General features: G+C 43.9%; 1 protein-coding gene across 2 annotated transcripts in view; it reads left to right on the top strand.

The window, feature by feature from the left end:
- Nucleotides 1-26,513, top strand: part of LOC139386450 (zinc finger CCHC domain-containing protein 14-like) — a 42,399-nt gene that overhangs the window by 12,744 nt on the left and 3,142 nt on the right. The window contains exons 3-12 of one of the 2 annotated variants that reach the window (XM_071132136.1): nt 14,781-14,851; nt 15,082-15,153; nt 15,885-15,970; nt 16,574-16,680; nt 17,429-17,465; nt 17,703-17,982; nt 18,372-18,460; nt 21,967-22,079; nt 24,543-24,692; nt 24,796-25,953. In XM_071132136.1, coding sequence (XP_070988237.1) covers nt 14,781-14,851; nt 15,082-15,153; nt 15,885-15,970; nt 16,574-16,680; nt 17,429-17,465; nt 17,703-17,982; nt 18,372-18,460; nt 21,967-22,079; nt 24,543-24,692; nt 24,796-25,953 — 2,163 coding nt within the window. Of the gene's footprint in view, nt 1-14,780; nt 14,852-15,081; nt 15,154-15,884; nt 15,971-16,573; nt 16,681-17,428; nt 17,466-17,702; nt 17,983-18,371; nt 18,461-21,963; nt 22,080-24,542; nt 24,693-24,795; nt 25,954-26,513 lie in introns of both variants that reach the window. The other variant, XM_071132052.1, reaches the window with a different exon arrangement.

The raw sequence follows: 26,513 nt of genomic DNA, 5'->3' as shown, positions 1-26,513 counted from the left end.
GGGACACAATGCAGATAGCCCGGTAAGCCAATGTGCAGGAGCACTGGTTGGTCGGGCCATTTAGGTAGTATGTACATGAATGTATAGTTAATGTGACTATGCATATAAGATAAACAGAGAGTAGCAGCAGCGTAAAAGAGGGGTGGGGGGTGGCACACAATGCAAATAGTCCGGGTAACCATTGGGTTACCTGTTCAGGAGTCTTGGCTTGGGGGTAAAAACTGTTGAGAAGCCTTTTTGTTCTAGACTTGGCACTCCGGTACCGCTTGTCATGCGGTAGTAAAGAGAACAGTCTATGACTGGGGTGCTTGGGGTCTTTGACAATTTTTAGGGCCTTCCTCTGACACCGCTTGGTGTAGAGGTCCTGGATGGCAGGCAGCTTTGCCCCAGTGATGTACTGGGCCGTATGCACTACCCTCTGAAGTGCCTTGTGGTCGGACGCCGAGCGATTTCCGTTCAGGCAGTGATGCAACCGGTCAGGATGCTCTCGATGTTGCAGCTGTAGAACCTTTTGAGGATCTCAGGACCCATGCCAAATCTTTTTAGTTTCCTGAGGGGGAATAGGCTTTGTTGTGCCCTCTTCACGACTGTCTTGGTGTGTGTGGACCAATCTAGTGTGTTGTTGATGTGGACACCAAGGGATTTGAAGCTCTCAACCTGCTCCACTACAGCCCCGTCAATGAGAATGGGGACGTGGACTCCTGGGTGGCGCAGTGGTTAAGGGCGCTGTACTGCAGCGCCAGCTGTGCCATCAGAGACCCTGGGTTCTCACCCAGGCTCTGTTGTAACTGGCTGCGACCGGGAGGTCCATGGGGCGACGCACAATTGACCTAGTGTCGTCCGGGTTAGGGAGGGTTTAGCCGGTAGGGATATCCTTGTCTCATCGCGCACCAGCGACTCCTGTGGCGGGCTGGGCACAGTGCACGCTAACCAAGGTTGCCAGGTGCATGGTGTTTCCTCTGACACATTGGTGCGGCTGGCTTCCGGGTTGGATGCGGCTTGGTTGGGTTGTGTATCGGAGGATGCATGACTTTCAACCTCCTGAGCCTGTACGGGAATTGTAGCTACTAACAATTGGATATCACGAAATTGGGGAGAAAACGGGGTTAAAAAAAAGAGAGACTGGGGACGTACTCGGTGCTCCTTTTCCTTTAGTCCACAATCATTTCCTTAGTCTTGGTTACGTTGAGGTATAGGTTGTTATTCTGGCACCACCCGGCCAGGTCTCTGACCTCCTCCCTATAGGCTGTCTCGTTGTTGTCGGTGATCAGGCAGCAAACTTAATGATGGTGTTGGAGTCGTGCCTGGCCATGCAGCTGTGGGTGAACAGGGAGTACAGGAGAGGACTGAGCACTCACCCCTGGGGAGCTCCAGTGTTGAGGATCAGCGTGGCAGATGTGTTGCTACCTACCCTCACCACTTGCGGGCGGCCTGTCAGGAAGTCCAGGATCCAGTTGCAGAGGGAGGTGTTTAGTCCCAGGATCCTTAGCTTGGTGATGAGCTTTGAGGGTACTATGGTGTTGAACGCTGAGCTGTAGTCAATGAACAGCATTCTCACATAGGTGTTCCTTTTGTCCAGGTGGGAAAGGGCAGTGTGGAGTGCAATAGAGATTGCATCATCTGTGGATCTGTTTGGGAGATATGCAAATTGGAGTGGGTCTAGGGTTTCTGGGATAATGGTGTTGATGTGAGCCATTACCAGCTTTTCAAAGCACTTCATGGCTACGAACGTGAGTGCTATGGGTCTGTAGTCATTTAGGCAGGTTGCCTTTGTGTTCTTGGGCACAGGGACTATGGTGGTCTGCTTGAAGCATGTTGGTATTACAGACTCAATCAGGGACATGTTGAAAATGTCAGTGAAGACACCTGCCAGTCGTTCAGCACATGCCCAGAGTACACGTCCTGGTAATCCGTCTGGCCCCGCAGCCTTGTGTATGTTGACCTGTTTAAAGGTCTTACTCACACAGTCGTCCGGAACAGCTGATGCTCTCATGCATGCCTCAGTGTTGCTTGCCTCGAATCGAGCATAGAAGTGATTTAGCTCGTCTGGTAGGCTCGTGTCACTGGGCAGCTCGTGGCTGTGCTTCCCTTTGTAGTCTGTAATAGTTTGCAAGCCCTGCCACATCCGACGAGCGTCGGAGCCGGTGTAGTATTATTCAATCTTAGCCCTGTATTGACGCTTTGCCTGTTTGATGGTTCGTCGTAGGGCATAGCGGGATTTCTTGTAAGCTTCCGGGTTGGAGTCCCGCACCTTGAAAGCAGAAGCTCTACCCTTTATCTCAGTGCGAATGTTGCCTGTAATCCATGGCTTCTGGTTGGGGTATGTACGTACAGTCACTGTGGGTACGACGTCCTCAATGCACTTATTGATAAAGCCAGTGACTGATGTGGTGTATTCCTCAATGTCATCGGAAGAGTCCCGGAACATGTTCTAGTCTGTGATAGCAAAGCAGTCCTGTGGTTTAGCATCTGCTTCATCTGACCATTTTTTATAGACCGAGTCACTGGTGCTTCCTGCTTTCATTTTTGCTTGTAAGCAGGAATCAGGAGGATAGAGTTGTGGTCAGATTTACCAAATGGAGGGCGAGGGAGAGCTTTGTACGCGTCTCTGTGTGTGGAGTACAGGTGATCTAGATTATTTTCCCCTCTGGTTGCACATTTAACATGTTGATAGAGATTTGGTAGAACTGATTTAAGTTTCCCTGCATTAAAGTCTCCGGCCACTAGGAGCGCCGCCTCTGGGTGAGTGGTTTCCTGTTTTCTTATTTCCTAATACAGCTGACTGAGTGTGGTCCTAGTTGATGCAAAGAGTCAATATTTGCAGTGTTGACCCTTCTTTTTCAAGACCTCTGCAATCTGCCCTGGCATGCTGTCAATTAACTTCTGGACCACATCCTGACTGATGGCAGCCCATTCTTGTATAATCAATGCTTGGAGTTTGTCAGAATTTGTGGGTTTTTGTTTGTCCACCCGCCTCTTGAGGATGACCACAAGTTCTCAATGGGATTAAGGTCTGGGGAGTTTCCTGGCCATGGACCCAAAATATCGATGTTTTGTTCCCCAAGCCACTTAGTTATAACTTTTTTGCCTTATGGCAAGGTGCTCCATCATGCTGGAAAAGGCATTGTTCGTCACCAAACTGTTCCTGGATGGTTGGGAGAAGTTGCTCTCGGAGGATGTGTTGGTACCCTTCTTTATTCATGGCTGTGTTCTTAGGCAAAATTGTGAGTGACCCCACTCCCTTGGCTGAGAAGCAACCCCACACATGAATGGTCTCAGGAGAATGGTCTCAGGATGCTTTAACCATATCTACATGTACATACTACCTCAATCAGCCTGACTAACTGGTGTCTGTATGTAGCCTCACTACTGTATATGCCTGTCTTTTTACTGTTGTTTTATATCTTTACCTACCTATTGTTCACCAAATACCTTTTTTTGCACTATTGGTTAGATCCTGTAAGTAAGCATTTCACTGTAAGCTCTCACTGTAAGGTATACTACACCTGTTGTATTCAGAGCACGTGACAAATAAACTTTGATTTGATTTAATCCTCCAAAAGTCTTCGCCTCACTATGCGTGCAGATGCACTCACACCTGCCTGCTGCCATTCCTGAGTAAGCTTTGTACTGGTGGTGCCCCGATCCCGCAACTGAATCAACTTTAGGAGACGGTCTTGGCGCTTGCTGGACTTTCTTGGGTGCCTTGAAGCCTTCTTCACAACAACTGAACCGCTCTCCTTGAAGTCCTTGATGATCCGATAAATGGTTGATTTAGGTGTAATTTTGAAATTTAATTTTTATTTAACCTTTATTTAACCAGGAAGGGCTCATTGAGATTAAAATCTATTTTTCAAGAGCGCCCTGGCCAAGATAGGCAGCACCAAGTCATTACAAAGAAATTACAGACAGACAACATGAAAAACTAAGTAATTTAGTAAAAACCATTGAATTCACAAGAGTATAAAACAGCAAATTAAAAACATTGACAGGTCAGGGAATCAGCCTCAACATCCTTCATCAGTGATTTAAAAACACCAATTGGGACAAGTTCTTCCAGTTTAAAAGTATTTTGTAAGGTGTTCCAAGACGGTGGCGCAGAGTACATAAAAGCCCTTTTACCAAATTCATTTCGGACATTTGGAACAGTTAGCAGGATAAAGTCCAGCGAACGAAGAGAGTACCCACCACATTTCTGAACAATAAAAATGCACAAATAAAAAGATAGTAAACCCAAAATGGCTTTGTAAATAAAAGTATACCAGTGACTGAGCCTACGAGTGACTAGAGAAGGCCAGCCAACCCTGGTATACAAAGTGCAGTGGTGCGTAAGGGTTTTGCAGTTTAAAATACATCTCAAAGTGCCATGGTAAAGAGTGTCAATTGATGTCAAACACTGAGCGGAAGCATTCATATATAAAATATCCCCATAGTCTAGTAAAGGCATAAATGTAGCTGATGCTAGCCTCCTTCTGGCTTCAAAAGAAAAACAGGCCTTATTCCTAAAATAAAATCCCAATTTCAGCTTCAATTTTTTTGTAAGTTGTTGAATATGCAATTTAAAAGAGAGGCCATCATCAATTAAAATTCCAAGATAATTATATGAGGTTGCAACCTCAATCTCCTTGCCGTGACAGGTAGTAATAGGTGAAAGGTTCAGAGGTCTATTTCTTGCATTGCAGAGAACACCATTAGTTTAGTTTTGTCAGTATTGAGAATAAGCTTCAATTGACACAAGGTATGTTGAACAGTATAAAAAGCAGTTTGCATGTTCTGGAAAGCTTTTGTAAGAGACGAGGCACAACAGTAAATAACAGTATCATCAGCATAAAAATGAAGTTGAGCATTTTGGACATTTTTGTCTAAATAATTTATATATATATACAGTGCCTTGCGAAAGTATTCGGCCCCCTTGAACTTTGCGACCTTTTGCCACATTTCAGGCTTCAAACATAAAGATATAAAACTGTATTTTTTTGTGAAGAATCAACAAGTGGGACACAATCATGAAGTGGAACGACATTTATTGGATATTTCAAACTTTTTTAACAAATCAAAAACTGAAAAATTGGGCGTGCAAAATTATTCAGCCCCTTTACTTTCAGTGCAGCAAACTCTCTCCAGAAGTTCAGTGAGGATCTCTGAATGATCTAATGTTGACCTAAATGACTAATGATGATAAATACAATCCACCTGTGTGTAATCAAGTCTCCGTATAAATGCACCTGCACTGTGATAGTCTCAGAGGTCCGTTAAAAGCGCAGAGAGCATCATGAAGAACAAGGAACACACCAGGCAGGTCCGAGATACTGTTGTGAAGAAGTTTAAAGCCGGATTTGGATACAAAAAGATTTCCCAAGCTTTAAACATCCCAAGGAGCACTGTGCAAGCGATAATATTGAAATGGAAGGAGTATCAGACCACTGCAAATCTACCAAGACCTGGCCGTCCCTCTAAACTTTCAGCTCATACAAGGAGAAGACTGATCAGAGATGCAGCCAAGAGGCCCATGATCACTCTGGATGAACTGCAGAGATCTACAGCTGAGGTGGGAGACTCTGTCCATAGGACAACAATCAGTCGTATATTGCACAAATCTGGCCTTTATGGAAGAGTGGCAAGAAGAAAGCCATTTCTTAAAGATATCCATAAAAAGTGTTGTTTAAAGTTTGCCACAAGCCACCTGGGAGACACACCAAACATGTGGAAGAAGGTGCTCTGGTCAGATGAAACCAAAATTGGACTTTTTGGCAACAATGCAAAACGTTATGTTTGGCGTAAAAGCAACACAGCTCATCACCCTGAACACACCATCCCCACTGTCAAACATGGTGGTGGCAGCATCATGGTTTGGGCCTGCTTTTATTCAGCAGGGACAGGGAAGATGGTTAAAATTGATGGGAAGATGGATGGAGCCAAATACAGGACCATTCTGGAAGAAAACCTGATGGAGTCTGCAAAAGACCTGAGACTGGGACGGAGATGTGTCTTCCAACAAGACAATGATCCAAAACATAAAGCAAAATCTACAATGGAATGGTTCAAAAATAAACATATCCAGGTGTTAGAATGGCCAAGTCAAAGTCCAGACCTGAATCCAATCGAGAATCTGTGGAAAGAACTGAAAACTGCTGTTCACAAATGCTCTCCATCCAACCTCACTGAGCTCGAGCTGTTTTGCAAGGAGGAATGGGAAACAATTTCAGTCTCTCAATGTGCAAAACTGATAGACATACCCCAAGCGACTTACAGCTGTAATCGCAGCAAAAGGTGGCGCTACAAAGTATTAACTTAAGGGGGCTGAATAATTTTGCACGCCCAATTTTTCTGTTTTTGATTTGTTAAAAAAGTTTGAAATATCCAATATATGTCGTTCCACTTCATGATTGTGTCCCACTTGTTGATTCTTCACAAAAAAAATACAGTTTTATATCTTTATGATTGAAGCCTGAAATGTGGCAAAAGGTCGCAAAGTTCAAGGGGGCCGAATACTTTCGCAAGGCACTGTATATAGTGAATAAGAGAGGACCAAGTACAGAGCCTTGGGGCACACCATTCAAGACAGACAATTTAATAGACATAAGCCCATCAAATTGAGTGCACTGAGTTTTATCAGACAGATAGTTAGCAAACCATGCAACTGCATGCTCCGAAAGACCTACACTGGACATTCTCTGCCTTAGAATAGCATGATCAGCTGTATCAAAAGCCTTAGAGATCAATAAAAAGTGAGACACAGTGCTGTTGTTTGTCAATGGCTTCAGTGATATAATTTAAAACCTTCATGGCTGCTGTAATTGTGCTATGCTTCTTCCTGAAGCCCGATTGGTATATTGATAAAATAGAGTTAGTAAATAAAAACTATTTTAGCTGTTCACTTACAAGGGTTTCAAGTATTTTCACCATGGGTGACAGCTTTGAGATTGGCCTATAATTATTTAAAAGAGTTGGATCTCCCCCTTTTGAAAGTGGTAGGACAAATGCTGATTTCCAGATCTTTGGAATTTCATTACATTCCAGGGTTAGAGTGAACAGAGATGTAAGTGGTTCAGCTATGAAATCAGCTGCCAAAATTAAAAAGCAGGGATCCAAAAAATCAGGACCTGCAGATCTAAGGATTTCAGGGCTTTATGTACCACCTGCACTGATGGCAAAAAGCTAAAAGTTTGACCAGCTCTCAGTGGTTCATACACACAGTGTTGTACAGAGACAGAGGACAGTGCTCATTGAAACAATTCAGCATTTCAGTTTTGTCATATATAGCAACAGAGTCCTTCAAAACACATGACGGTAATTCATTAACATTACTGTTACCAGACATAGACTTAATAGCCTTCCAAAACTTCAGGTTGTCAGTGGTAACAGACAGAAAATATTCAGACTTGGCCTTCCTGAGAAGAAAAGAACACTTGTTTCGTAACTGCCTAAAAATAAGCCAATCAGCATCAGAACATGATTTCCTTGCTTTAGCCCAGACTAGATTACAGTTGTGAATAATACAAGACAGCTCAGAAGAAAACCATGGATTATCCCGCCCTTTAACCTTGAACCTGCATGTTTGTTTACTCTTTGGGAAAAACCATCATGAAAGAATTTCCAGGCAGTTTCCACATCAGGGATAAACTCAATCTTGCTCCAGTCAAAATAAAACAAATCATGAAAGAAAGCCTGCTCATTAAAACACTTCAAATTTCTCTTATGAATAAAACGTGGGTTTGTCTTTGGAACCTTAGTATTTCTAACAGCAATAACAGCACAATGGTCACTTAAATCCTTACAAAAAACACCAACCGCAGAATATTTATGTGGAACATTTGTCAATATCAAATCAATCAGGGTAGATTTATCTGGGCATTTAAGATTTGGGCGAGTGGGTAAGTTAATCAACAGGGTAAGATTAATAGAATTACAAAACATTTTTAAATAATCAGACACCAGCTTTAACCAACACCAGTTGAGATCACCAATCAAGATCATTTCACTGTAAAGAAGTTTAGACATAAGGTGCGTCAAAGAAGAAAATGCATCACCGAGAGCAGAGGGGGGTCTATAACAGCCAATCGCAGTGATAGAGAGGCCCTTTGAAACCTCAACATTCAAAGCAAGAAATTCCAACTGTTTACAAATAGTTTCAGACTTTGCCACACTTACATGGAATTTAGATTTTTCATATATAGCCACACCCCACCTTTCTTAACACGATCAGTGCGATAAACATTGTAACTGTCAGGGTTTTCCTGTGGTGAAGGAGAGGCGGACCAAAATGCGGCGTGGTGGTTATTCATGTTTTTAATAAAGACGACTATAAATGAACAGACTAAACAAAACAAGAAAAGTGAAAACCTAAACAGTCCTATCTGGTGCAAACACAGAGACAGGAACAATCACCCACAAACACACAGTCAAACCCAGGCTACCTAAATATGGTTCCCAATCAGAGACAATGACTAACACCTGCCTCTGATTGAGAACCATATCATGCCAGACATAGAAATAGACAAACAAGACATCCAACATAGAATGCCCACTCAGATCACACCCTGACCAACCAAAACATAGAAACATACAAAGCAAACTATGGTCAGGGTGTGACAGTAACCATTTATACAAATATCCTTTTCAAAAACAGACTTGCTGAGCCTGGTTTCAGAAAACACATCAGCATCAGTTGATTTAGCCCAAATCCTAACCACATCAATTTTTGACAACAAATTACATTTAAATGAAAAATACCAAAACCAGATCTTGATTTAAAATCAGAGGGGGTTTGGAGACATTGCATATCAGGGCAGCAATATCCTTGCCTGTGAAGCCCTTTTCGTGCAAAGCAATGATGACGGCACGTGTTTCCTTGCAGGTAACCATGGTTGACAGAGGAAGAACAATGATTCCAAGCACCACCCTCCTGAAGCTTCCAGTCTGTTATTTGAACTCAATCAGCATGACAGAGTGATCTCCAGCCTTGTCCTCATTAACACTCACACCTGTGGTAACGAGAGAATCACTGACATGATGTCAGCTGGTCCTTTTGTGGCAGGGCTGAAATGCAGTGGAAATGTTTTTGGGGGATTCAGTTCATTTGCATAGCAAAGAGGGACTTTGCAATTAATTGCAATTCATCTGATCACTCATCATAACATTCTGGAGTATATGCAAATTGCCATCATACAAACTGAGGTAGGAGACTGTGAAAATGAATATTTGTGTCATTCTCAAAACTTTTGGGCACGACTGTATAAAGAACTTGTATTTGTCTAGTTATTTTGGGAAAGAACTCCAATTGATTCTCAAAGAATTCATACCTTCATATTCATCAATTTATGAATTTATTACTATTATTCAAGTTTTAGTCTTATAGAGTTATTGTAAATAACTCACAAGTCAGGCCTACTTAGATTACCAATTTTGTCCAAGAAAGGACTGGTACCCCATTAATAATTTAGATACTACCTTACATGTAACATTTTGAACTCAGGTTACACAAACTGTATAATGGTATAATGAGTCAGTGTGTAGGAATGTCTTCTATCTGAGGGGAGTTTAAGTATGGGTTGATAGTTAAGGGTGTTAGAGGATTAAGGAGTTGATTGTTAGAGGAACAGATTAAGATGAGGGCTGATATTGCTTTGAAAGGAGCAGGTCTCTCCATTACTCAGTAGGATTGGCCTCTCCCCTCTCTGGTAACCCAATGCTGGGCTAGCTACACTTCCTCATGGCTAGGGCTGCATGCCTGTCATCACACAGCACAAAGCAGGACGAACATACCTCCACACACTCACACACACAGCAGCGAGGGTGCACTTGTTATTCAAACATGTAGATAGTGAATTACTTACTTTGTAATGCCATCTTGGTTTTGGTGTCATTTTCATACTACACACACCACATGAAATGTGCTGATAATGTAAAAATACAAACATTGTCACTGTTGATTAGTCACTTTGTGGATCTCTGTGTGCCAGTGTATTGCACAGGGTATAGGTATAGTATGTAACCAGATCTGTTAGAATGGTAGTATGCCCTGGATTAATGAGTCTGGCACCAGGCATATGGAGACTCTTGCACCTACTACCTACTGAGAACAGGCAGGGTGCTGAGGGAGAGGCTGGGTGGCATGGCAGAGGGTACAGGTCACCTGATTGGCAGGGTAGGGGGCTGATGGAGGGGCACGGTGCTGAGGGAGTGGGGCCACCTGATGGGGCAGGGTGGCAGAGCAGGGGACTGAGGGAGAGGGACAACCTGACGGGGCAGGGTGGCAGAGCAGGGGACTGAGGGAGAGGGACAACCTGACAGGGCAGGGTGGCAGAGCAGGGGACTGAGGGAGAGGGACAACCTGACAGGGGGCAGGGTGGCAGAGCAGGGGACTGAGGGAGAGGGATGACCTGGTTCAGGGTGGCTTGGTATGCGACAGGGTGCTGAGGGAGATGGACTGCCTGGGTGGGTGAGAAGGACCGGGACATGACTAGGTTACATGTGAGTACATGGCTTGGGTTACTACTGTGTAGTACAGGATGTGGTTGAGAGGAGATGTACTCTGTTCCTTAGGTTGAGGATGTGTGTGTTGGAGGAGGTTGGAGATCTGTGGGCTCAGCTTTGGCTGAGTGGTGGGTGGAGGGAGGAGTTAGTGTGTGGTAGATAATCTGAGTTTGCACATTAAGAGGTATGATTTTTGGGTTAAGATGGTGTATTTTGAAAGACTAGCGCTGTGAGAAAGGGCAGAAAGGTGCATAGATGTTTAAATCTTACAAGCTGTCCCCAGATCTGTTCCTGGACTGATGTCAGTTGGCCGTCCTTATTTTCCTCAGTGCTCGTAATATGTTTAATTTCACTTTAGTGGGTTTTTAGACTACAGACTTAGGAAATCCCTAGAAACATTTTATCACAGTTCAATTCAAATAGGAAATCTGGCCCATTATCAGTACTGGAATAAGTTTTTGGATGAAGTTGGTCCTACGCATCAGTTTGGACCAGAGAGAATCTCTTGGCTGAAGTGGTTGTTGTTGGTTTAGGAGTTAACTCACATACTTGTCCTCAGGGGATTATTAGGTTATTTTAGCTATGAGATGTGAATAGCAGTCAATGTCTTTTTCTTTCTCATCACTTCGCCTTCACTCTGTTTTCGGAGAGTGATGCTTTAACACAGATAATAATACACACTGCCCTCCTGTCTACACCAGACAGTCATGGGAAAAATGACTAGCATGTTTTAGAAACCTCAAATAAGTCCATGTAACTAAGCGATTTAAACAGTGAAAGAAGAGCAATTCTTGCCAGTAGGTCACCTGTAGTGCAATGCTCTGAATCTGGAAAGATACTAAGATAGCAGCACACAGTTTGTCTGTGAGAATATAGGCCTAACAGATAACAGGTGAATGTGCATGGGCAATGCTCCACAGGCAGGCTTTGGCTATGTATGTTCAGACTATACCAACTCATCTCAATTAAGTCAACTAACCATTTGTTTTCAGGGTGTAGATTAATTTTCAGTTGCCTCACATGGGTGATATGCTAAACTAAACTAAGGATGGGATTGTGTCTGTGTAAACTCTGCTGTGAGTGAGAGTGATATTAGGTCAGTGCTATTATCTCTGGCTACTGTCTGGTTCTGTATGGTCTGAATATGGGCAGGGTAAGGAGCCCACACAGGAGAGAGGGTTCAGCACAGACAGCATGACATACAGAACTGTAGTTCCTCCTCTGTCCACACTCCAGAAGCACACACGTCAAGTTCACTTTCCCCACTTACTCACTCACCTTTCTACACACTGTCCCTACTCTCTCTTTCACTTACTCACTCACTTTTCTACACACTGTCCCTACTCTCTCTTTCACTCACTCACTTTTCTTTTCTACACACTGTCCCTACTCTCTCTTTCACTCACTCACTTTTCTACACACTGTCCCTACTCTCTCTTTCACTCACTCACTTTTCTTTTCTACACACTGTCCCTACTCTCTCTTTCACTCACTCACTTTTCTACACACTGTCCCTACTCTCTCTTTCACTCACTCACTTTTCTACACACTGTCCCTACTCTCTCTTTCACTCACTCACTTTTCTACACACTGTCCCTACTCTCTCTTTCACTTACTCACCTTTCTACACACTGTCCCTACTCTCTCTTTCACTTACTCACTTTTCTACACACTGTCCCTACTCTCTCTTTCACTTACTCACCTTTCTTTTCTACACACTGTCCCTACTCTCTCTTTCACTCACTCACTCACATTTCTACACACTGTCCCTACACTCTCTTTCACTTACTCACCTTTCTTTTCTACACACTGTCCCTACTCTCTCTTTCACTCACTCACTTTTCTACACACTGTCCCTACACTCTCTTTCATTCACTCACTTTTCTACACACTGTCCCTACTCTCTCTTTCACTCACTCACTTTTCTACACACTGTCCCTACACTCTCTTTCACTCACTCACCTTTCTACACACTGTCCCTACACTCTCTTTCACTCACTCACCTTTCTACACACTGTCCCTACTCTCTCTTTCACTCACTCACTCACTTTTCTACACACTGTCCCTACTCTCTCTTTCACTTACTCACCTTTCTACACACTGTCCCTACTCTCTCTTTCACTTACTCACCTTTCTTTTCTACACACTGTCCCTACTCTCTCTTTCACTCACTCACTTTTATACACACTGTCCCTACACTCTCTTTCACTCACTCACCTTTCTACACACTGTCCCTACACTCTCTTTCACTTACTCACATTTCTACACACTGTCCCTACTCTCTCTTTCACTCACTCACTCACTTTTCTACACACTGTCCCTACTCTCTCTTTCACTCACTCACTTTTCTACACACTGTCCCTACTCTCTCTTTCACTCACTCACCTTTCTACACACTGTCCCTACTCTCTCTTTCACTCACTCACTTTTCTACACACTGTCCCTACTCTCTCTTTCACTTACTCACCTTTCTACACACTGTCCCTACTCTCTCTTTCACTTACTCACCTTTCTACACACTGTCCCTACTCTCTCTTTCACTTACTCACTTTTCTACACACTGTCCCTACACTCTCTTTCACTCACTCACCTTTCTACACACTGTCCCTACACTCTCTTTCACTTACTCACCTTTCTACACACTGTCCCTACACTCTCTTTCACTCACTCACTTTTCTACACACTGTCCCTACTCTCTCTTTCACTTACTCACCTTTCTTTTCTACACACTGTCCCTACTCTCTCTTTCACTCACTCACTTTTCTACACACTGTCCCTACTCTCTCTTTCACTTACTCACCTTTCTTTTCTACACACTGTCCCTACTCTCTCTTTCACTCACTCACTCACTCACTCACTTTTCTACACACTGTCCCTACTCTCTCTTTCACTTACTCACCTTTCTTTTCTACACACTGTCCCTACTCTCTCTTTCACTTACTCACCTTTCTTTTCTACACACTGTCCCTACTCTCTCTTTCACTTACTCACCTTTCTTTTCTACACACTGTCCCTACTCTCTCTTTCACTCACTCACTCACTCACTCACTTTTCTACACACTGTCCCTACTCTCTCTTTCACTTACTCACTCACTCACTCACTTTTCTACACACTGTCCCTACTCTCTCTTTCACTCACTCACTCACTCACTCACTCACTCACTCACTCACTCACTCACTCACTCACTCACTCACTTTTCTACACACTGTCCCTACTCTCTCTTTCACTCACTCACTTTTCTTTTCTACACACTGTTCATACCCTCTTTCACTTACACACTCACGTGTACATGTGTACACACGTACACACACACACACAATGGGTTTGACCCTGCTGCTTCTGTATTGATCTTGATGGAAGTTCTCGAGAGTAATGAAGGTTTGAGTGGGTGGTTAGGTAGGAGCAGGCAGACAAGCAGTCTTACAATGAGGAGGCCTATAGACTTTCTGCTCTGCTCCTCAAAACATTCCAGATAAGTTCACACTTGCCCGCCAGGGGAGAGGCCCTTTCCTGGCCTGACTGAGACCCAACCCTCTGGGGAAGTAGTGACGGGGGAGGTTTTTCACAATATTTAGTCATTTCTGATCCCCTTAGATAGGAGGCTTTCAGCACAGAGCTTCATTCAGCTAGCTAGCACCTCTCCCAATGCTAATACACAACAGAGGAAGTGCTGAGTCTGCAGGGTATATTTAACACACAGACCTGTGTGTGTGTGTGTAATCTACTGTGTGTGTGTTTATGAGTGTTGTGTATGTGATTTCAGAGGGTGTGTGTGTTCTCTGAATCTCTCTCCAAAATGTCACTGGCAGGATCCCTGAAATGTGCCATTAATCCAACCATAAATCTAGATGATCCTCCTGTCACTGTTTCTCTCCATTGCTCTCTCTTTCTATCTAGTTTCTCTATCTGTATGCTCCCTCTAGTCTTTTTTTGTTCTTTCTTTCTGTCTTCCTCTGAACTCTTTCCAATTTTCCTGTGGTTCTATGAGATTGCCAGTTTCAAGTGTTTAATGTGTTTAAATGAACACCAGGTGATATCGTTCCCTGTGATTTTCCCTCTCTGAACTCAGACATTTGATTTAATTACATATATTTGGTGCCAAAACAACATGTGTCTGTGGCTGAATCAGCCTTGAAGGCACAACCTACAGCAGAGCTAATAGTACCACTAATCACTCAATTTCGTCTAGCATGTGCTACCATACTCTAGCATGGTATAATGTAGGACTCTAAAGCACATGATGCTCTTAGTTTGTTAGACAGTGTTATCAGATAATGAGAATGATCATTTGTTTGTATTTCAGTGAACATAGAGAGGATAGAGCTGAGGGGAGTAACCAACAAGGGGGGGAAACCAAGTGAATATATGCTAGAGGTGAGTACACACACGCACGCACGCACGCACTCACTCACTCACTCACGCACGCACGCACGCACGCACGCACGCACGCACGCACACACACACACACACACACACACACACACACACACACACACACACACACACACACACACACACACACACACACACACATAGTTACGTATGTACTGTATGTTCGTTGTCATGTCCTGTTGCCATCTACTCTCTCTCTCCTCATCCCGCAGGTCAAATGGTCAGACTCCTCTGTGTCCACTGTGAGCAGGACTCACCAGGAGGTGCTGGACTTTCTCTCCCAGGTAAGAGAGTGGCCGAAGCAGAGAGAGGGGACTGAACGCACGTGTCTCTTATTTACTTTAGGTGAGGCAGATGAACCTGTTGACATATTACTTCAACGGTATTTAACATTAGATCGTCTCTAATGTGGTTCTGAATATAGACCGCAACAACGCCTCCGTTGGCATTTCTGTCTTTTCGGTACATGTTATAACCATGTATTGCTACCACTGTATCATCAAAGGTATTATCTAAGTGAGTTTCAGAGATAGTCAGAATATGAATGTCATCAGTTACAAGCAAGTTATTGACCTCATGGATCTTGTTTCTCAGGCTGCATATGTTAATATGGACTATTTTTAGCACTTTTCTGGTTTGCTTGATTGTTTTTAATGCTTTACTGGGAAGCTTATCAGAAGTACACTTGGACATTTTATTTATATTGGAGCTGATAGTGCACGGTGAGCTGCACAAAATGGACTTCCTACTAGGGCACTCCGCCTCAGTGCTAACAGTGAAACTCTGGTTTATAGGCTCATGATTACTGCATACAATAGCTGTATGATAAACAGAAGTATTCGGTGCAATTAGGGGCACATAAATGAAGGTACTTACATTGTGTTTGCCAATGCCCCTAAGATCATGTACATTTGATGCAGCATTATGACGACTCATTGTCACAACGGTAGGGATTAACTGAGCTGGTCTTGGATCATTGATGTGATGGTCACTATCTATCTTGTGTTTCTCCCAGGTCTCCCAGCTTTTCTCTGATGAAGGTTTAGAGAAGTTCCTGCCTCAGTCCCCTGGCCTTGATCAGACCTCTGAGCTGGACCCCAGGTAAGGTCCATCAGCATTGTGTCACTGACCAATGTAGCCCACGTAAATATGTTCACTTGATAACAGTGGTGCATAGTTAATACTGTATGTGTTGTGATATATAATATGTTCACTTGATAACAGTGGTACATAGTTAATACTGTATGTGTTGTGATATATAATATGTTCACTTGATAACCGTGGTACATAGTTAATACTGTATGTGTTGTGATATATAATATGTTCACTTGATAACAGTGGTACATAGTTAATACTGTATGTGTTGTGATATATAATATGTTCACTTGATAGCAGTGGTACATAGGTAATACTGTATGTGTTGTGATATATAATATGTTCACTTGATAACCGTGGTACATAGTTAATACTGTATGTGTTGTGATATATAATATGTTCATACTGTATATGTATGATAAGGAGTAACAGCCAAGGAGTTACTGTAAATGAGAAAACATGCCATGCTGTTGTAATGTTGTTGTTGACCTAGTTCTTGGTGTTACTGGCTCTGAGTCAAAGACAACAGATAAGGAGGGAATGAATCATGCCAAGCATTGAATTTAATGTTATCTCATATGTTCACATTTTAACCCTCTCCCTGTGCAGGTGCCTAACAGCGCTTCCAGTTCACATTCTCAAACACTACCGGTCCAGACTCTTCTTCAGCACTACTGCCCCCACCGCCACCGTCCCCTCCTTTCTCCCCACTGCAAGTAAGACTCCTGTCCTAACCCTAATCAGAGTTCATGGGACGTATGTGTCCCCCTCTCTGATTGGGGTAAAGTAGGGACACTTCATCTTTGGGGTTTGAGGGGTGTTGGGATTTCTATTTTAGTGTTGTGTGTGAATTTGGGCTGGCATGTTTGTGTTGGTAGGCATGGCGACTGCTACCCTGTATATACATGTAGCTTCATTCTTGAATATTTGTATTCCTTGTGTTATTTTATTTTTCATTGGAAAAGGGCTTGTAAGTAAGCATTTCCCAGTAAAGTCTACACCTGTGGTATTCGGCAAATGTGACAAATAAAATTTGATATGATTCGATTTGGTGACCTCATCCTAGAGTGTATTTATAGTTCCGTCCCCCAGGCGGGCAGGGACGTGGGAGACCTGGATGTGTGTCTGTAGCAGCCAGCTATTCCCCCCTTGGCAGATATTAAGAGACCCTTGGGATGCAGTGAAATAAAAATGGCTCTTACTCTGCTGTAATGTGGTACCACCGGCCCCGTGGCTGTACAGACACTGCTGCAATGTCACACTGCTCTCAAATTAACCTGGACAAACTGGCGACACTCAACTGATATTTAGCTTGTTGCAACTTGCAAAGAGGTCAAGAAGTCAAGAGACAAGAGATTATTACATACATTTTGTAAACAGTATCTAGCTATTTATAGTATGCTAATTTAGAAGTTGTTCAATATGTGAATGACTGTGGATCTATGTTTCTTTCTTGTGCTACAGATCTTGGGTGCCTGCTTCAATACAGAGGAGCCAACAGGTGGTCTCTCCTCTCTAATACGCAACGTACTCTTTCACTATGTCTCAAATAGACTGTTGCTGCCTATCCAAATCTGCAAATGATGATGTATAATGATCTAAATATTGGAATTACAATCTTTCCATCCTTTGCAATATTTGTCTCTTCACTGTCCATTTTCTGTCATGAACTTTTCCTTCTTTTCCCTCCATGTTTCCACTCGTCTTTCATCCCTCCTTTCTCCCTAATTTGTCTCAGGGCTGTGTGTGGTGTGGCCAGTATCCAGCCAGTTATGAGCATTCACAACTCCATTCCGCCTTGCTCTCCAAACCAGCTGCTCCCCCAGGGCACAGTGCCCACCCTTCCCCCTGGCAGGGTGGGGGTATCAGGGGGGGACAACGCGCCCTCTCCCGGGCACCTCCAGAACCCTGGCCCTCCACAGATGAGTAGCCCAGAACAGAATGGCATCCTGGACTGGCTGAGGAAACTCCGCCTGCACAAGTACTACCCAGTCTTCAAACAGCTGACCATGGAGGAGGTGGGTGGGATCTGGGGAAGGGGGGAGTTTAGGTTACAGCGGATGAGTGGCATTTAAGACACCTATGGAGCTGTAGACATTAGGGCATAAGGAAAAGTGTGTTTGTTTTGGCTTCTCAAAGAGGCAATTAATTTTGCAGCAATCACAATACAGATTAAATCACATATTAACAAACAACAACATCAAAACAGCAAAGGATATTTAGAAGCAAGTAGGTGGGACAAGTGCAATATCAATGACACAATTTCATAGTAAGGCTACATGTCAAAGGCTACGTCTAATATTAGAAAGCCCCAACAGTAAGACATTAGAGTAGATCAAACAACAGCTGCTGTTTTTCCCTATCAGACTCATTCTCCCTCTCTTCAACCTGCTCTCCTTTCCCACAGTTCCTTGGACTCACAGAGGAGGATCTGAACAGGTATGACCTCACCCAGGGAGCCAAGAAAAAGCTGAAGACGCAGCTGGAACTGCAGAAGTGAGTCTGAACCTTGAACTCTGAACCCCCACATCAAGCTCTCTGTCCCTCAGCTCAATAAAAACAGTGACAATCCCAACATACTTCTGTTTAGAAACAGGTAGTTCAGAGGGTAATGACATAGATAGATACACAAAAAGGTGCTCTCTAGAACCTAAAAGGGTTATTTGGCTGTCCCAATAGGAGAACTCTTTGAAGGACCCTTTTTGGTTCCAGGTAGATCTCTTTACACAGAGGGTTCTACATGGAACCCAAAATAGTTCTACCTGGAACCAAAAATTGTTAAACCTGGAACCTTATTTTCTAAGAGTGTAGATAGATAGATAGATAGATAGATAGATAGATAGATAGATAGATAGATAGATAGATAGATAGATAGATAGATAGATAGATAGATAGATAGATAGATAGATAGATAGATAGATAGATAGATAGATTAGATAGATAGATAGATAGATAGATAGATAGATAGATAGATAGATAGATAGATAGATAGATAGATAGATCGATCAAATCAGGTCATTTTTATACAACGGTGCAAAATACACAGAATTAGGCCAACATTACCTACTATGTCTATTTACAACTAATGTTTAATCTTTTTATTTATTTAAATAGTCATAATTTATCATTTGTGTAGCATGTGTAAAATGTTAATCTGTTGATGGTATATTTTATTAAACATTAACAAAGGAGATTGATCAATTATGTTTTTGTCAGTGGTTAAGGGCGCTGTACTGCAGCGCCAGCTGTGCCATCAGAGTCCCTGGGTTCGCGCTCAGGCTCGGTCGTAACCGGCCGCGACCGGGAGGTCCGTGGGGCGACGCACAATTGGCCTAGCGTCGTCCGGGTTAGGGAGGGCTTGGTCGGTAGGGATGTCCTTGTCTCATCGCGCACCAGCGACTCCTGTGGCGGGCCGGGCGCAGTGCACGCTAACCAAGGTTGCCAGGTGCACGGTGTAGCCTCCGACACATTGGTGCGGCTGGCTTCCGGGTTGGATGCGCGCTGTGTTAAGAAGCAGTGCGGCTGGTTGGGTTGTGTATCGGAGGACGCATGACATTCAACCTTCGTCTCTCCCGAGCCCGTACGGGAGTTGTAGCGATGAGACAGGATAGTAGCTACTACAACAATTGGATACCACGAAATTGGGGAGAAAAAAGGGGTAAAAAAAAAAAAAAAAAAAAAAAAAAAAAAAAATTAAAAATGTTTTTGTGTGAGGGAATATAGAGGAATAATGGCCATTTGGTTATCAATGGTTAACTAGCATGCCAGTGGGGCAGATTGGTTAGCCCAGATAAGTTTACCTAAAGGGGAGATAGAAATAATCACTCCCCTGGAAAAAACAGTCACCTTTTGTAGCATAGGTGTGGTACTGAGAGAAAACATTATCACTAAGTCTGTTTCCACTGCTAATATCAACACGTTTCCACTAGCCAGGTTTAGCCAGGTACGACCATTTGATTACATGAAGCGGAAAGTTCCTCAGGTGCTTTTCCATAGGTGTGTCTGACAGAGAGCTAAATGGGAGCTTATTCAGGATCACTATTTCTACTGTCAAGTCTGATTTTCCTTCACCTGGTGCTGCAGCTAAATGAACACTATTTTCCCTCTGTAGGCCTATATGGTTGTCCAAAAAACACTCATGTGTCATGTCTTCCTCCGTGTGTACCATATCTGGAAGACACACGGACTGCTAACAAAAGTGCTTTTCTATATCAATTCTCTATTGCACCAGGGACAGCAGAAATGAATCTCAGATAACTATTTATCACACATATATCTCCATCTCTCTCCCTGATCATACCATGTATATAACCAAATATGAAATATGTCCCAAGGTTGATATGGTATACAGTGCATTCGGGAAGGTTTCAGACCCCTTGACTTTTTCCACATTTTGTTACATTACAGCCTTATTCTAAAATGTATTAAATAGTTTTTTTCCTTCATCAATCTACACACAATACCCCGTAATGACATAGCAAAAACAGGTTGCTGGAATTTTTTGCAAATGTATTACAAATAAAAAAACATATCACATTTACATAAGTATTGAGACCCACAGCTATTTTCAGGTCTCTCCACAGATGTTCGATCGGGTTCAAGTCTGGACTCTGGCTGGGCCACTCAAGAACATTCAGAGACTTGTCCCGAAACCACTGGAAGGTGACCCTTCGCCCCAGTCTGAGGTCCTGAGTGTTCTGGAGCAGGTTTTCATCAAGGATCTCTCTGTACTTTCCTCAGTTCATCTTTCCCTTGATCCTGACTAGTCTCATAGTCCCTGCCACTGAACAACATCCCCACAGTATGATGCTGCCACAACCATGCTTCACCATAAGGATGGTGCCAGGTTTCCGCCAGACGTGACACCTGGCATTCAGGCCAAAGAGTTAAATCTTGGTTCTATCAGACCAAAGAACCTTTTGGCAAACTCCAAACGCGCTGTCATGTCCCTTTTACTGAGGAGTGGCTTCCGTCTGGCCACTCTACCATAATGGCCTGATTGGTGGAGTGCTGCGGAGATGGTTGTCCTTCTGGAAAGTTCTCCCATCTCTACAGAGGAACTCTGGAGCTCTGTCAGAGTGACCATCAGGTTCTTGGTCACCTCCCTGACCAAGGCCCTTCTCCCCTGATTTCTCAGTTTGGCCGGGTGGCCAGCTCTGGGAAAAGTCTTTGTGGTTCCAAACTTGTTTAATTTAAGAATTATGTGTTCTTGGGGACCTTTAATGCCACAGAACTTTTTCGATACCTTTCCCCAGATCTGTGCCTCGACACAATCCTGTCTAAGTACAATTCCTTCCACCTCATGGCTTGGTTTTTGCTTTGACATACACTGTTAACTGTGGGACCCTATATAGACAGGTGTGTGCCTTTCCAAGTCATGTCTAGTCAATTGAATTTATGACAGGTGGATTCCAATCAAGTTGTAGAAAAATCTCAAGAATGATCAATGGAAACAGGATGCACCTGAGCTCAATTTCGAGTCTCATATCAAAGGGTCTGAATACTTATGTAAATAAGGTATTTAAAAAAAAAAACAATTTATATCAATGTGCAGAAATTTCTACAAAACTGTTTTCACTTTGTCATTATGGGGTATTGTGTGTAGATTTATGAGGAACATTTATTATTTAATCCATTTTAGAATAAGGCTGTAAGTACCAAAATGTGGAAAAAGGGAAGGGGTCTGAATTCTTTCCGAATATGTACTTTATAGTTCAATTAGTGTGACGTGAAGACTGGGGTAGACACATATTACTGCATGTCAGACCCTGGTGTGCTTGTGCAATGTTGACTAGACTAGAGAATCCTCTAGGGTTTCAGGAGTGCTAGTGAAAGACCATCTCAAATATCTCTCCAGCTGATTTCTTCACCTTATATAGTAGCTGTCTGGCGCCTGCTTGTGTACTTTATAATTATTTTGATTGGCTGTGATGATATTCCCCTCAGTTATGCTGTTTTGTGTCTGTGTGATGACTGACTGTGTGTGTTTGTGTTGTCAGTAGGGAGAAGAGGTATATGATGTCCCAGTTCCCTGTGTCCTGTAGTGGCATCGCCAGGGTTACTCCATCCAGCCACATTGGTCCAGTGGCACAAGTCCACTCCAGCAACAACACAGGTAACTCTTCTAACATGCTGACTACACCAGCATCGTGCGCGGGGCGGCAGGGTAGCCTAGTGGTTAGAGCATTGGACTAGTAACCGAAAGGTTGCAAGTTCAAATCCCCGAGCTGACAAGGTACAAAATCTGTCGTTCTGCCCCTGAACAGGCAGTTAACCCACTGTTCCTAGGCCGTCATTGAAAATAAGAATTTGTTCTTAACTGACTTGCCTAGTAAAATAAAGGAAAAAAAAAAAAAAAATGTTGATTTTGTCTGTCCCCACCAGACGCGATCATGACACGAAGGTTAGGTTAAAATGCCAAAATCAGCTTTGAATCAATGATATTAATTTTGGGGCAGGTCAATGCGCGTATGAAACATTCATGGATATTTGTCCTGGGAGATTGACATTGGGTTATTTTACTTGACATGCATGTGGTCCTCTTTTTAGCTGGTTCATTGTAGAATTTTGACCCGGAGTCATACAAAATTGTGTGTTTCTTTACTCCGATGATAAATCCACAGATAAAACGGGAAACCTAGTTAGTTTTTAGTTAGTTATCTTGAATTAATATCTCCTCGTTGGCCTTTCGAGCATCCATGTGGGATTGTATCTTCCTGATATCCAATAAGAAGTGGACTTGCAGCGCGTGTTGCCTCTCCAATAGAGCCAAGTTATATTTTAGTGCTTTGACTACGCTGACGGCAGATGGTGTGAGCGGTGTGGGTGAAATGATTGAATAGCATTAACGTGTAAATGTATTTTGCAACGTGGCTGATATGGTTTGTATGTGACTCCTCTGGCATTGTACACTTTCAATACAAGTAAACTAGACACTTGATACAGGTCATTCAAAGGCATCTGTTCTGTACTGTGCTCCATGAACATGTAAACTGTACACAAAGACTTAAATAAAGGTTCATTACAAAGGTAATCGTCCAAAGTACACCTTCTCCACGTTATCTATAGAACGTGATACTGCAGGTAACCTGTACGCCAGGGTTCCCCAACGGATTTTATTTGCCTCCACACAAAAAAAAGAAGAGAAATGTCATATTTGTTTTTTTATTGTTGGACAGCTCCAAGTGATTTTAAGTTGGGAAATCTTTTCCAAAGTATTCCCACGCATAATAGCGATATATATACTGTGCATTCGGAAAGTATTCAGACCCCTTGACTTTTTCCATATTTTGTTACCTTCCCTAAGCAATCCACACACAATGCCCCATAATGACAAAGCAAAAACAGCTTTTAAAAAACTGAAATATCACATTTAAATCATTATTCAGACAAATATTCAGACCCTTTACTCAGTGCTTTGTTGAAGCACCTTTGGCAACGATTACAGCCTTGAGTCTTCTTGGGTATGACGCTACAAGCTTGGCATACCTGTATTTGGGGAGTTTATCCCATGCTTCTCTGCAGATCCTCTCAAGCTCTGTCAGGTTGGATGGGGAGCGTCGCTGCACAGCTATTTTCAGGTCTCTCCAGAGATGTTTGATCGGGTTCAAGTCCGGGCTCTGGCTGGACCACTCAAGGACATTCACAGTCCCTGCCACTGAAAAACATCCCCACAGCATGATGCTGCCACCACCATGCTTCACCGTAGGGATGGTGCCAGGTTTCATCAAGACATGACGCTTGGCATTCAGGCCAAATAGTTCAATTTTGGTTTCATCAGACCAAATCATATTTTTTCTCATGGTCTGAGAGTCCTTTAGGTGCCTTTTGGCAAACTCCAAGCGGGCTGTCAGGTGCCTTTTACTGAGGAGTGGCTTCTGTCCGGCCACTCTACCATAAAGGCCTGATTGGTGGAGTGCTGCGGAGATGGTTGTCCTTCTGGAAAGTTCTCCCATCTCCACAGAGGAACTCTGAAGCTCAGTCAGAGCGACCATCGGGTTCTTGGTCACCTCTCTGATCAAGGCTCTTCTCCCCCGATTACTCAGTTTGGGCAGGCAGTCAGCTCTGGGAAGAGTCTTGATGGTTTCAAACTTGTTCCATTTAAGAATTATGGAGGCCACTGTGTTCTTGGGGACCTTCAATGCTGCAGAAATGTTTTGTTACCCTTCCCCAGATCGGAGCTCTACGGACAATTTATTCTACCTAAATTGTAAAAATGCCTACAAACCTGTTTTCTCTTCATCATTATGGAGTATTGTGTGTAGATTGATGAGGGAAAAAATATTATTTTATCAATTTTAGAATATGGCTGTAACATAACAAAATGTGGAAAAAGTCAAGGGGTCTGAATACTTTCCGTATGTGATCGTATAGAAATATAAGCATGGTTTGAAATTATTATGCTTTAGTCAAATATTATATCTGCTCGTGGTCAATTTGCAGTCTACAATTTATTTGTAATTATGTTCCTGTCCCCTGACCATCCGCTCATGAAGAAATCAGCCCACATGTGAATCTGGTTGATGATCCCTGCTCTACACTTCAGCTTCATTTAGCCTACATGTGTTTCTGTGTTCAGAGCTACGTGTGGAGGTAGAGACAGGCATGCACCCTCTCCCCCGGGACAGCAGCTCCTCCTCGGGTTATTCCAGCTCTTCCTCCAGCCCCATTACCCCTCTGTCTCTGTCTCGGGAAGGGGCCTTCGACAGGGCCAAGGAGCCACACAGACGTGAGTCCCCATCCCTCTTTCAGCAGTCATTAATTATATACCCTGCTTTTAAATTAGCATAACATTTTATCTCTGATAACAGTTTGTTCTGTCTCCCATCCAGGTATGGGGTCAGGACTAGACCTCGGAGAGAAGGACAGGACATGTGTTCCCCTGAACCCCACCGTTACAACAGGTCCTAGTCGGCCCACTGCTCAGGTTCTTCCCGTGCAGAATGATCCTACTCCCTGCCCCTCCCACATTGGCCTTCCTCCACCCTCCTTGCCCCTACTGTCACCAAGACGCATGCTGGGCTCCCCCCGTAAGTCCCGGCCCCCTCCCCTTTGCCCTAATGAGCGGGCCAAACCCCTGGGTTCAGGCGTAGCTGTTGGGGTGCGGCTTGAGAGCCTGTTCCCTGGCCTGAGTGTGGACAGTGTGGGGTTCCCTCCCCTCCACCAGGATTCTGCTGGGCCCCGGGGGCCCTCTGGGGTCACCATGCTGCGCTCCCTTCCAGGCCTGATGGTGGAGACCAGCACCGCCCTCACCACCACCTCTAACACCCTGCACCACGTCTCACACCCCCCTCTACACCTACAGGTGTCCCCCTCCTTACCCCGTGCTGGACACTACCCTTACCCGTCTTCCTCCGCCTCCTCTTCCTCATTATCTCCCTCCTTTAAGTCAGCCTTCCCATCTGTGAGTGGCATTTCCATGGGAACCGGGAGCAGCGTTCCCATAGCAGCGGTGCCAGGCAACACCTATTGTGTCAACAGTAGCGCTGCTGTCCTGCCAAGCTCCAGTCCCACTTCCACAGAGAACAGTGGCTACACCATCGCCTCTGGCTCCACCCCAAGCCCATCTGTGTGCGTGTGCAGCTCCTGTGGTTGCAGTGGGAACTGTGGTTCCTACGGGGCCCTCCCGGCCAGCTACGCAGGGTACTTCCAGCACCCCTTCTCAGGGACGTCAGTGTTCACCCTGGGTCCCCTGCTTCACCTCAGTCCCCTGCTGGCTGGGAGCAGTACTGCCTTCCCCTACCCCCTGGTGGCACCGCCCCTCTACAACAGCAGCATGTCTCACAGCCATGACACACAGGGGCAGCAGGGGCTGGTCCTGCCCCCCATGCAGGGATTTCTGGGTGCCGGGGCCAACATGTACCAGCCTCATGGAGTGGTGGGGAACGGAGGGCACAAGAAGCCAGAAAGCCTGTCCTGCTACAACTGTGGGGTCATCGGCCATCGGGCACAGGAATGCAAGCAGCCACCCATGGATGCTGCTCAGCAAGGTATAAAGTATAAACCGTACAGCTACTGCAAGAAATATTGTAATTCTATGATTAAAAATATGTACAGTACCAGTCAAAAGTTTGGACACACCTACTCATTCAAGCCTTTTTCTTAACTTTTACTATTTTCTACATTGTAGAATAATAGTGAAGACATCAAAACTATGAAATAACACATATGGAATCGTGTAGTAACCAAGAAAGTGTTTAAACATTGTTTTTTTAAAGATATATTTGAGATTCTTCAAAGTAGCAACCCTTTGCCTTGATGTCAGCTTTGCACACTCTTGGCCTTCTCTCAACCAGCTTCATATGGAATGCTTTTCCGACAGTCTTGATGGAGTTCCACATATGCCGGGCACTTGTTGGCTGCTTTTCCTTCGCTCTGCGGTACAACTCATCCCAAACCATCTCAATTGGGTTTAGGTTGGTTGATTGTGGAGGCCAGGTCATCTGATGCAGCACTCCATCACTCTCCTTCTTGGTCAAATAGCCCTTACACAGCCTTGAGGTGTGTTTTGGGTCACCAGATGGGATGGCGTATTGCTGCAGAATGCTGT

Source organism: Oncorhynchus clarkii, chromosome 1 (genome assembly GCF_045791955.1).
Source record: "Oncorhynchus clarkii lewisi isolate Uvic-CL-2024 chromosome 1, UVic_Ocla_1.0, whole genome shotgun sequence".
NCBI classification, from domain to species: domain Eukaryota; kingdom Metazoa; phylum Chordata; class Actinopteri; order Salmoniformes; family Salmonidae; genus Oncorhynchus; species Oncorhynchus clarkii.
The sequence above is the reverse complement of the archived record's forward strand: the minus strand, read 5'-3'. Positions and strand labels throughout refer to the sequence as shown.